General features: G+C 42.9%; 1 protein-coding gene across 1 annotated transcript in view; it reads left to right on the top strand.

Annotated features, from left to right (window-relative positions):
• Window positions 1-10426, top strand: part of LOC147085067 (immunoglobulin superfamily member 1-like) — a 117111-nt gene extending 106685 nt beyond the window's left edge. Inside the window, exons 7-8 of the mRNA XM_085979418.1 lie at window positions 9220-9257; window positions 10165-10426. Coding sequence (XP_085835544.1) covers window positions 9220-9257; window positions 10165-10305 — 179 coding nt within the window. The 3' untranslated portion in view covers window positions 10306-10426. The remainder of the gene's footprint in view (window positions 1-9219; window positions 9258-10164) is intronic.
• Window positions 10427-13002: the final 2576 nt, after the last annotated feature.

The raw sequence follows: 13002 nt of genomic DNA, 5'->3' as shown, positions 1-13002 counted from the left end.
GCTTCGGGAAACGAGGCGAATCGGGGAGGCCGCACGGAGACGCAGCGGCAGCCGGAACGAGGTGACTCGGGGAGCCCGAGCGGCAAACGAGACACGGCCGAGCGACGACCGCAATCCAGCACCCGAGCGACGGCCGCAGTCCAGCACCTGAGCGACGGCCGCATTCCAGCACCCGAACGGCGAACGAGGCACAGCCCGAGCGGCGGCTGGGATAGAAAGCCCGGGAAAGGCCCGAGGAGCCAGGCCCAGAGACCTCTGAGGAGAAGGGGAGCAACCAGAAGGCTTCCAGAAGCAAACCAAGACTGTGAGTACAGGGACCAGGGAGGGAGACTGAAGCCAGGGAAATGTCCGAGGAGCCAGGCCGAGACAGGGGCACAGAGACCTCTGAGGGGGAGGGGAACAGCCCGAAGGCACCGGGAAACAGCGGCTCACAGACCCAGACCTGAGAAGGGTGAACCCAGAAGCCGAGGCCCAGGGACCACGGGGTCGGAGAGGGGGACCGGGAAAGTTCGCGAACAGGGAGAGGGAAACACCAAACCCGGGGCCACAGAAAAGCTTATTCTAAGATCAACAATACTTTACCAAAAATGAGCGAATCAGAAGATCCACAACAGCCCCGCTTCCAGATTCCCCCCAACACCGCAAAAAAAGCTATAAAAGCGATCAAGCATGAGCAGATGAGAGAAAAACCAGAAACACTTTTTGCTGACTGTTACAACAATGGGACAAAAAGTAACCTCATTTTCTACTCAGATCAGCCAGCGGCTTGGATCACAGCAATAAAATCACACTATACCAATGTTAAGCTAGAAAATACCGCAAATGGGTCCATAATGAAAATTAACACACCAGGAGACAGTTCAACCACGACGGTCAACGCGTACAATACCGGAACAATATTAGTGCAAGGCAACCTCGACAAATTTGCAACGGCCTTCAGGACACTGAAAAGATTAACTAAGGGGGGAAGGAACAGCCCCAGAGTGGCCCGCACTCCCCCCAACATTGACAACTTACCAGGAGAAAATCTGCCTGGTCAGGAGGTGAACGAGCCACACAGTTCAAACCAGACACTAACCCCGGGGAACCACAGCCACACGATACAACTGACAAACCCCAGCATAACTACCAGGGAGGAAGCCACACATAGTCCCCCTACCATTCCCAGCTCACCAAGAGAAGAGCAGCATAGCCAGGAAGTGAGTGAGCCCTCCAGGGCCGACCAGCCTAGCCAGGAAGTGAGTGAGCCTTCTAGGGCCGACCAGACACATACCCCGGGATCACACAGCCAGATACAACCAAAAGATAAATTTAATCAATTAGAGATAGAGATGGTTAAACTTAGAGAGGAGTTCCTCAAAATGAATGACGATCAAAATCAGGAGAGGGAGAGACACAAGAGAGAGCTGAAGCTACTTGAGAACCAGGTGAATCTACTTAGGAATCAGGTGAAAGAGCTGCAAGAAAAAGAAGAGAGCCATAGAGGAGAGATAACACCATTAGACCAGCAACCAGAGGCTAGAGATAAGACAAGACAGAGCCGGACGGAACGGCTGCACTCCCACACGGAACAAAAGCAACAGACACACAATACAAGGGGTGCCACACAGACCGACCAGCATACTGATTCGCAATCTTCCCCCACCACCGTGGAACCACAAGCGAGCCGCTCACAAGAGGTACGCACACACCAGACACCCCAGCCCAGCACACACACTATGAGTCCAAGCGAAAGCCACCAGACAGTAAACACAAACAAGGCTGACGTCGTAATACTCATAGACTCAAATGGGAAATTTCTATGGGAGAAAAAGCTATTCCCTAGAAGTAAAGTAGAAAAGATCTGGTGCCCAACAACAAACAGAGCCATGGGATGGCTGACCAAAGCCAGATGAGGCTCCCCCCAACACATAATAATACACACGGGCACAAATGACCTAAAGACCCAACAGAAAGAAGTAGCAACATCGCTCAGAGCAATGATTAGGAAGGCAAGCAATACATTTCCAAACACTAGAATCACTGCCACAATATTGCCGAGAACAGACTTCAACAACAACACAATTCATGAGATAAATACCAGCATAGCAAGAGACTGCGAATCAAACCACAACGTACACCTGGCCCAACACCCCACCCTCGATGAGGAATGTCTTTACGACCACGTCCACATCCAAAGGCAAAGAATATCGATCTTTGCTAAAGCCCTGAAGGACGTCGCTTTTAATCGGGTCCATACCCAGACTCCAAGAGGACCCCCCCCGACCACCAGAGATCAGCGGGGTACATATCAGGAACACTACAAGGACCACCAACACACCAACCGAGACCAGAGAGGATCCCCATGCAAAACAATAATATCAGACCTGCACCACTCCTGTCCCACAGGGGAATAGGACCGCTCCCAGCCAGACAGAGGGAGAGATGCACAGGACGTACGCAATACCTCAGACAGAAACAATCCATTAAGAGACAATAAGCAGATGTGCAGCAGCATCTACTTCCGCCTTATGGATCAAGGACTAATTAATAGAAAGAACTGTAACCAAATTGTATTTACTTTTATGGACAACTGAAGTGATCTTTTTTTTCCCCACACTTAGACACGACAAACACGTACCACTCTTTAACCTATCATAGTAAAAGAGCAAACTTAACATGAAATCCTTATATATTTCGACCTGGAATATCCAAGGTCTACGCTCTTCAGTGCGAGAAGTGAAGAGTAGGACCCCAGAGTTCATAGATGAAACTAAAGACCTAGATATTATCATTTTACAGGAAACTTGGTATAAAGGAAAAGGACACACTGGCTGTCCCCAAGGGTACACTGAGCTGGTGGTCCCCTCCAATAAATTACCAAGTGTAACCCAAGGCAGAGACTCCGGATGCATACTGATCTGGTTTAAAACAGAACTTAAGAATTACATCAAATTTATAAAAAAGGGCGAAAACCATATGTGGCTCAAACTTGAGAGGGAGATTATCTCAAACACCCAAGATGTTTACATTTGCGCACTTTATATCCCTCCAATCGATTCCCTGTACTTTAAAGAGGACACCGTCTCCAACATGGAGGGGGAAGTTATCCAATACCAGGCCCAGGGGAACGTGTTGATCTGTGGGGACCTCAATTCAAGAACGGGCGAAGAACCAGACTTCACCAATAATCAGGGAAGCAATTATGTTTTCGGGAATAACCACTTTGACATCCCTTCCCTTCCATACAGGCATAACTGCGACAAGCAGTCAAATACCAACGGAAAACAGCTACTACAGCTCTGTCGAAACCTGGGCCTGTACATTGTCAATGGTAGGTTCATAGGAGACCTCCTAGGAAGATCGACCTATTGCTCACCTCTTGGCTGCAGCACAGTAGACTATATGATTACAGACTTAGACCCATCCTCTTTCAGAGCATTCACAGTCAAACCACAAACAACACTGTCAGATCACAGTCAAATTACTATGTTCCTCAAAAAGACAGAAACAAACAACATAGAAACACAACCCAGTAAACTGTACAACATCAAAAAATCGTACAGATGGGCCAAAAACGACACGGAAAAATACCAGAAAACAATTAGCAATGCATCAACTCAAGCTCTCTTAGACACCTTTCTGGATAACATATACACTCACAATAAAGAAGGCGTAAACCGGGCAGTTAGTAAACTAAACAATATTTTTGATAATTTGGCAACAAATGCAAACTTGAAAGCTCGCATGAACAAACCCAAAACAAAAAACTATGAAAAATGGTTTGACCGAGATTGCCATAACATGAGGAAAAAACTTAGAAAAATATCAAACCAAAAACACAGACATCCAGAAAACGAGGAACTACGCCTTACTTATTGTCAGACACTAACACAATACAGAAACACACTCAGAACCAAAAAAGAGCAATATATTAAGAATACACTCAGCTCCATGGAGGAATCCATTGATTCCAATTGTTTCTGGGAAAACTTGAAAACACTACACAAAAAACAGCACGACGATTTGGCCATTCAAAATGGGGACACATGGGTAAACCACTTTGAAAAATTATACCAGAAAAACACACTAAGACCAGAGCAACACCAAATATGCAAAAAACTGGAAAAGCTAGAAATGGCCATAAAAGATAACCAAAACCCGCTAGACGCCATAATAACAGAAAAATAACTTCTTGAAAAACTCAAGGACCTGCGACCAGGAAAAGCCTGCGGGACAGACGGCATACTAAACGAGATGATTAAATACACAGACAACAAAATGAAACTGGCTATCCTAAAACTCTTCAACTTGGCTCTGAGTGTCGGTTATTTCCCTGATATCTGGAACAAAGGACTCATAACGCCCATATACAAAAGTGGGGACAAAATAGACCCAAACAACTATCGAGGCATCTGTGTAAACAGTAACCTGGGGAAGGTATTCTGTAGCATCATAAATAAAAGACTTATAAACTTCCTTGAGGAGCACAATGTCTTGAGTAAATGCCAAATTGGATTCCTGCCAAACTATAGAACATCCGATCATATCTTCACCCTACAGACCCTAATTGACAAACACGTTCACCATAACAAAAGCAAAATCTACGCATGCTTTGTAGATTTCCAGAAGGTTTTCGACTCCATCTGGCATGACGGTTTATTCCTGAAACTTATCGAAAGCGGGGTAGGAGGGAAAACATATGATGTAATTAAATCAATGTATACAAACAACAAATGTGCAGTTTAAATTGGAGACAAACAAACAAAATACTTCCCACAGAGGCGGGGGGTGACGCAGTGCTCGCCAATCTCACCGATACTCTTTAATATTTATATAAATGGATTGGCAAAACTACTTGAACAATCTACAGCACCCGGCCTCACCCTATATTAATCCAAGGTTAAATTCCTCCTCTATGCAGACGACCTGGTTCTGCTGTCACCAACTAAAGAGGGGCTACAGCAGAACCTGGACCTGCTAGAGTCGTACTGCCAGACTTGGGCCCTGACAATAAATCCCCAAAAAACCAAACTCCTTGTGTTCCAGCAAAGCTCCAAACATCAGGGACCCAAAATAAATTTCACAGTAGGAACAACCAAAATTGAACAAACCACTAACTACACATACTTGGGCTTAAAAATCAGTTCTACGGGAAACCTCAAACTGGCTGTGAATGAACTGAAAGAGAAAGCAAGAAGGGCTTTCTATGCCATCAAAAAATCAATCCAAATAGAAATCCCAATTAGCATTTGGCTCAAAATTTTCAAATCAGTAATTGAACCAATTGCACTCTATGGCAGTGAGGTGTGGGGACCGCTAACTCAAAAAGAATTTGCAAAATGGGACAAACACCCAATTGAGATCCTACATGCAGAATTCTGTAAAAGTATCCTCCGGACTCAAAGGAAAACAGTAAACAATGCATGCAGGGCGGAACTAGGCCAATATCCATTAATAATCACTATCCAAAAAAGAGCCACCAAATTTTGGAATCACCTACAAATGAGCAATCCCCAATGCTATCACTACGACGCCCTGAAATGCCAAAAGCTGACCATAAAGAAGAATACCCTCAGTCAACTAGTCCTGGGACTCAGTGAAGTAACTACTAACAATACTAACAATAACCAGCCCCAGGACAGTGACAGGGTAACACAAAGAATTCGACCCAACACAATCGTCGCTAAGCAAAAGGAAAAATATCTGACATATTGGGAAGAAACAACAAAAACCCAAAGCAAACTCAATTGCTACTTGGCCCTAAACAGACAATACAACATAGCTGATTACCTGACCATGGTAAAGGATAACAATCTGAGAAGAACCTTGACAAGGTACAGACTTAGCGAACATAGCCTAGCGATCGAAAAAGGCAGACACAGGCAGACCAGGCTGCCAAGAGAAGACAGGATATGCTCTCACTGCAGTCAGGGAGTAGTGGAGACAGAGATGCACTTCCTCACAGCCTGCGGAAAATATCAGGGCATCACGGAGAATTTCTACCAAAAATTCTCACAAATATGCCCTGATTTCAGAAATCTGAATGACAACCAAAAACTCCCATTCCTGCTGGGAGAGGAGAGAAGCTGTGTAACACTGGTGGCACACTATGTTACAGCTTGCCATGAACAGAGGGACAACCAGTAAACTAAGAAAAGAATATATATAAACAATGCGAATGTATATTTATACACTCAGGGATATACCTGTTTATACACTGTATGAATAGAACTGCGTTTATGTGCTCAACCATAAATGTATTTTGATGCTTTGGCAACATAAGATGTAACTTATCATGCCAATAAAGCGATTTGAATTGTGAATTGTGAATTGTATAGTTTGCAGCCTTCTGCCTACTTCCCTTTTTAAATAAGGGTGTTACATTAGCAGTTTTCCAATCTGCCAGGACCTTTGCTGAGTCCAGAGAGCTTTGGAAAATTATTGCCAATGCATCCACAATCCCTACCGTCACTTCCCTCAAGACCCTATGATGTAAGCCATCAGGTCCAGGGGATTTATCCGCCTTGAGTCCCATTATTTTACCGAGTACCACTTCCTTAGTGATTTTAATCGTATTTCGCTCTTCCCCCGCTAGATCCCCCTGTTTGTACAGTGTTGGGGTATTCTTAGTGTCTTCTACTGTAAAGACTGATACAAAATATTCATTCAGTGTTTTTGCCATCTCCATGTTTCCCACCATTAATTTCCCGGTCTCATCCTCTCAGGGACCAACATTTACTTTAGCCACCCTTTTTCTTTTTATATAACTGTAGAAACTTTTGCTATCTGTTTTTATATTTTTTGCTAATTTACTTTCATAATCTATCTTCCCTTTCTTAATAAATCTTTTAGTTATTTTCTGCTGTCTTTTAAAGACTTCCCAATCCTCTATCCACCCAGTAGATTTAGCTACCTTATATGCCCTTGTTTTTCGTCGGATACTATCCTTAATTACTTTACTTAGCCACGGATGGCTATATTTTCTTTTACACCCTTTTTTCCTCAGTGGAATATTTTTTTTTTGGAAGTTTTAAAGTATCTCCTTAAATGTACACCACTGATCATGTACCGTCTTACCCTTTAATCTATTTTCCCAGTCCACTCTAATCAATTCCGCTCTCATACCTGCATAGTCTCCTTTATTCAAGCTCAGCACGCTTGTTTGAGATCCAACCTTCTCACCCTCTAATTGAATATGGAGGATCCTTTTCTAGGACATTTTTAATTAATCCTGTCTCATTACACAGGACCAAATCTAAGGTTGTTGCCCCCTGGTCGGTTCAGTTACATACTGCTCAAGAAACCCATCCCTAATACACCAAATGAACTCATCCTCAATGCAGCCCTGCCCAATTTGATTTATCCAGTTAATATGATAGTTAAGATCCCCCAAAATTACAGCTGTTCCCTTATTACAAACCTCAACTATTTCCTGATTAATACTCCGTCCAACAGTGTTGCAACTGTTTGGAGGCCTATCGACTAGGCCCACTAGTGTTTTTTTCCCCTTATTATTCCTTATCTCCACCCAAACTGTTTCACTATCCTGATCCTTTGGCCCAATATCATTTCTCTGTATTACAGTGATTCCTTCCTTTATTAACATAGCCACCCCACCTCCTCTTCCTTTTTGCCTGTCCTTCCTGATTGTTAAATAACCTGGTATGTGTAATTCCCAGTCATGGTCACCCTGCTGCCATGTTTCAGTAATGACCACAAGATCATACCCATATGTAGTTATTTGTGCCATTAACTTGTCCATTTTGTTACGAATGCAACGTGCATTCAGATAAAGAACTTACAAATACGTTTTGTGACACTTAGTTCCTGCTTTTTCCCCTTTTACTACATTACCTTTTACTCCATATCTTCTGTCCCTTCCTGACACGCTCTGGTTTTTAATTCCCCCACTGCTACCTAAGTCTATAACCTTCTCCGTTGTCATTTTTATTATTTGCTCTCTAGAAAGCTCCCCCCCACTTATTAGCTTAAAGCCCTCTCTACAGCCCTAGTTATATGATTCGCCAGGATTCTAGTCCCAGCACTGGCCAATTGAAGCCCGTCCCAACGAAACAGCTCCCTCCTGTTCCAGTACTCGTGCCAGTGTCCCAAGAAGCAAAAACCATTTTTCCCACACCAGACTTTGCGCCACGCATTTAACTCTCTAATTTTATTTATCCTAGCCAAATTCGCTCGTGGCCCAGTTAATAATCCAGAGATTATTACCATTGAGGTTCTGTTTTTTAATTTGACCCCTAGCTGCTCATACTCCTTTAACAGAACCTTCTTCCTTGCCCTATCTACGTCGTTTGTTCCAACATGGACCACGACAACTGGATCCTCCGCCTCCCACTCCAAGTGTCTTTCCAGCCCAGAAGAGATGTCCTTAACCCTGGCACCAGGCAGGCAACACAGCCTTCAGGACTCCCGCCCTCGACTGCAGAGAACCCTATCTATCCCCCTAATGATACTATCCCCTACCACTACAACATTTCTTTTTACTCCCCTCACTTGAATGGCCCCCTGTTCCACGGTGCTGTGGCCAGGTTGCTCATCCTCCCTGCAGTCCCCGTTCCATCCCTCACAGGGAGTAAGAACCTCGAACCTGTTTGACAAGAGCAAGGGCTGCCGCTCCTTTAACACTGCCTCCTGGATCCCCGTACCTGCCTCACTCATAGTCACACCATCCTGTCCCTGACCTCGGACTACATCTGAATTAATTAATTTCATAGTTGTGACTACCTCCTGAAACATAGAGTCCAGGTACTTCCCCCCCTCCCTGTTTTCTCTCGGTCCATTCATCTCGCCCATTAATATAGATTGTAAATAGCTGAGGCCGCAACACTGATCCCTGCTTGTAACGTAACCCGCCAGATTTCCCTTCCTTTGAAATGAAGTGCCATGTTATACTTGTTGCGATATTTCGCTTTCTGAAATGTGGCCTTGTGATTGTTATTATCCATTAGGTAAAGACAAATATCTAAACATGATTTTAATTTTGCGCTAAATTTGTGGTAATGAGTGATTACTGAGGATATTTTTTAATATCGGGGAAGATTTTCAGCGTGGGCGTGAACTGCCCATCAACTGATTTTAATGGAATTTAGTAACTAGGCATTTACTATTACGCATGGCAACGGCAGTTTTCTGCCCGAGCAGCAAGTTGACATTCTAGCCCATTGAAACTCGCTGGAAAAACAGGCAGAGACTTCACGAAATAAATGTCCTTCTTTTCAGATGAGACTACAAATCTTCCTTTAGATCCTGACAAAAACGTAAGTGCAATTTTTCCCAAATACCAATCATTACTCCTCTTGCTTTGCAAACACCGATGAGCTGGCTCCTGTAGAGAGAGTCGGAAACTTACAGAATAGTGAGCGAGGGAGAGTGAGAGAGTGAAAGAACGAGATTGAGAGTGAGTGAGAGAGAAGGAGAGAGAAAGACAAAACAGAGAGAAGAACAGATGGACACAGAGATAGAGATCGATACATTTATAGATAGATAGACAGACAGACAGACAGATAGAAGATAGATAGATAGATAGAAATATATACAGGCAGAACGACAGGCAGAACAACAGTCAGAACGACAGGCAGAACGACAGGCAGAATGAATGACAGACAGACAGAACGATAGAGAACGACAGACAGAGAACGACAGACAGACAGAGAACGACAGACAGGCAGAAAGACAGACAGACAGAACGACAGACAGACAGAACGACAGACAAACAGACAGACAGACAAAAAGACAGACAGACAAACAGACAGACAGAACGAACAGACAGACAGACAGACTGACCAGACAAAATGAACAGACAGGCAGACAGAACAGACAGACAGAATGAACAGACAAACGAACGTACGAGAGGCAGAGGTGTGAGAAACAAAGGAGACAGACAGACAGATTCCGAGAGAGACAGACACAGAAGCAGAGAGTGAGAGAAAGAGAGAGAGAAAGCTGGAGTGAGACACAGCGACACAGAGAATGATAGACAGTGAAAGGCAGAGAGCCAGATGGAGAGTAAGATAGCTGAGAGAGAGAGAGAGAGAGCGAGGCAGAGGAAGTGAGACAGAGAGAAAAAGATTGATATAGAGAGGCGACGAGAGTTGGAGAGGAGGAAAGAAACACATTATCCGTATATTATCTACTTCTGCCATTTCTTCATGTTATTCATCGCAGGGAGCGTCTGCTGATGTACCAGAGAGCGACCACCAGAAACTCACCTATGCTACTTTGAATATGGAAGCTCTGAATCAGAAAGAAGCTGCCTTGGCCACTGCTGCGGACAGCATTGTGTATGCCGAATTGAAAAAGAAATAAAAGTTCTCAGCAGCTTTGATATATGTTACTCACCAAGACCCGTGGAGACAACTGCTTTCTCGGGACGGATGGTGGGAGTAGGGTCGCGATTTTCGTAATTAACGCTTGGAGATTAAGCATTACTGGGGCGAACGGCAGGCTCCAAATTCCGGCAGAATATTATCCACAACTCCGACAGAACTGGCCAGAGTTCCTTTCCATTAATATCAAAATAGAAAATGAGTTGGTTTCTATTACAGGCGATTCATCCCGCCGGATTTTCAATTTTCTGCTTCACCCAGAAGATGCTTAATGCCCTAGTGGTAAACACAGAAATCTACAACTATATAGCCTCATTATTTTTTAGCTCAGCATGTTTTTTTTTAGTAGGTATATAAGATTGCATGCTTTTCACATGCAAGCTGTTACATGTAGCAACATGTTGTATACTAATTGCTTCAATCATAAAATGGAATGTATGTTGTGAGGATGATGTACGGAGGCGCCAAGGGGATTTACACAGGCGAATGAGTGGGCAGGAATATGGCAAATGGAATATAACTTGGAAATTTGTCAAGTTATTCCTTTTGGTTGGAGAAATAGAAAAGCAGAGTATTTTTTAAATGGTGGGAGATTGGGAAATGTCGGTGTCCTTGTACAATAATCACTGCAAGTCAACATGCAGGTACAGCAAGCAATTAGGAAAGCAAATTGTATGAGGGCCTTTATTACAAGAGGATTCGAGTATAAGAGTAAAGACGTCTTACTGCAATTATATAGGGCCCCGGTGAGACCACACCTGGAGCATTGTGTACAGTGTTGGTCTCCTTCCAGGAGGAAGGATATACTTCCCTTAGAGGGGGTGCAACGGAGTTTCACCAGGCTGTTTCCAGGGATGGGGGGATTGCTCTATGAGGAGAGATTGAGTAGATTCGTCCTATATTATCTAGAGTTTAGAAAAAATGAAAGGTGATCTCATTGAAGCATACACATTTCTTACAGGACTTGACATGATTGATGCAGGGAGGAGGTTTCCCCTGGCTGGCGATTCTACAACCAGGGGTCACAGTCTCAGAATAAGGGGTCGGCCATTCAGGACTGAGATGAGGAGACATTTCTTCACTCAGGAAGTGGTGAATCTTTGGAATTCGCTAACCCAGACGGCTGTGGAGGTTCAGCCTTTGAGTATTTTCAAGACAGAGATCGATATATTTTTGAATATTAAGGTAATCAAGTGATATGGGGGTAGTGCAGGAGAGTGGAGGTAAGGTAGAAGATCAGCCATGCTTTTATTGAATGGCGGAGCAGGCTCGAAGGGCCAAATGTCCTACTCCTGCTCCTATTCCTTTTGTTCTAATGCTGTGGGCATCTCTTATCATATGTGACATTTATGATGCGAAGCAGTTGATTAAAAAAGCTTGAAAGCAATGTTTTTATTTCGATTTGCATGAAGCTGGAACAATAAACAATATTTACGCTTGAAAATGCCTATTTATTAGATGTAGGAAGGATATACATTTGTAGAAGTGTCCTCGGGACCGAGAACGTTTTAAGGATTCGGCCATCAGAAGGCTATTTCCTGGGACAAGAAGCTATATACAGTTTTAACTTATCGAATCAGTCATATCCCCTTTAATCAATTACAGACAACAAAATTAGTCTGTTGCTCAGAGAACGTGGCTGTTAATCAATTCTGGATATCAATGATAATACATTTTCAACAATGTAGTCATTCAAGGATTAATTAAGATAAGAGAGAGAGAGAGACAGACAGGGAAAGATTTAACAAAATGTATTATTGCTCTGAGAAGGGCACAATGTACTTCGGATAAACTGAATTGCTTGCTGCACTTTTTTGGAATAATGCAGTGGCTCATTTTCGGAGATGAGAGATTTGTCAAATGGTGTGTTAACTATCTACGGGTGTTCAAAATATCTTCCTCTTAAATACCTCACTGGCTGCATATAGTTTTCAATAAGTGAAGGAAAGAGTTTATCAAATCTGTAAGATGAATAATGTAGCGAGTAAACTTTTTGTCGTCTTGAAAGTTTCTTTTTGTTTTGCAAAGTCAGATTTAATTAAATATGCAAATACAATAAGATGACGTCAGTATTGTATTAACATAATACAGTATAGAAAAATTGTAGACTTGGAAGATAAGTGTCAAATTCACTTTAAAATAAATAAATGTGATGTGATGCATTGATAGAAATGTCACCTATTCCGTGTAATATAAGAACTTGAATGTGGCGAAGAGTACAATGAACTAGTGGTAAAGGTGAACATATAATTAAATGCAGCATCAAAGATCAGCAAAAAAATTAAAACTGCTAACAGAGCACTTGGATTTATTTCAGGGGAATAGTGTTCCAAATTAGTGAAGTTATGTTGAACCTTTATAGGACCTTGTTCACGCTGCACAGATCAGACCTCCACATTATGAAAAGGCCACAGAATCAGTGGAAAAAATGAACAAAATATTTACAAGATGGTAACATAAATGAGATTACAGCATTTGGGAAAGATTGAACAGCTTTAGACTCTTTTCCTTAGAACAGAGAAGTTTTAAAGGTGATCTGATCGAGGTCAATATAATTATGAATCATTTGTCTAGGGTAAATGTGAAATTAGGTTTCCACTTGCGGGAGATCAAAAACAAAATAGATTATAATAATAACAATAATAATAATAATCAACTTTATTGTCATTGTTAGTGC

The sequence above is a fragment of the Somniosus microcephalus genome, unplaced genomic scaffold (genome assembly GCF_052327205.1).
Source record: "Somniosus microcephalus isolate GS21.2 unplaced genomic scaffold, FLI_Smic_1.0 unresolved_chr9, whole genome shotgun sequence".
Taxonomy (NCBI): Eukaryota; Metazoa; Chordata; class Chondrichthyes; order Squaliformes; family Somniosidae; genus Somniosus; species Somniosus microcephalus.
Note: the sequence above shows the minus strand (reverse complement) of the source record. Positions and strands in the feature narration are given on the sequence as shown.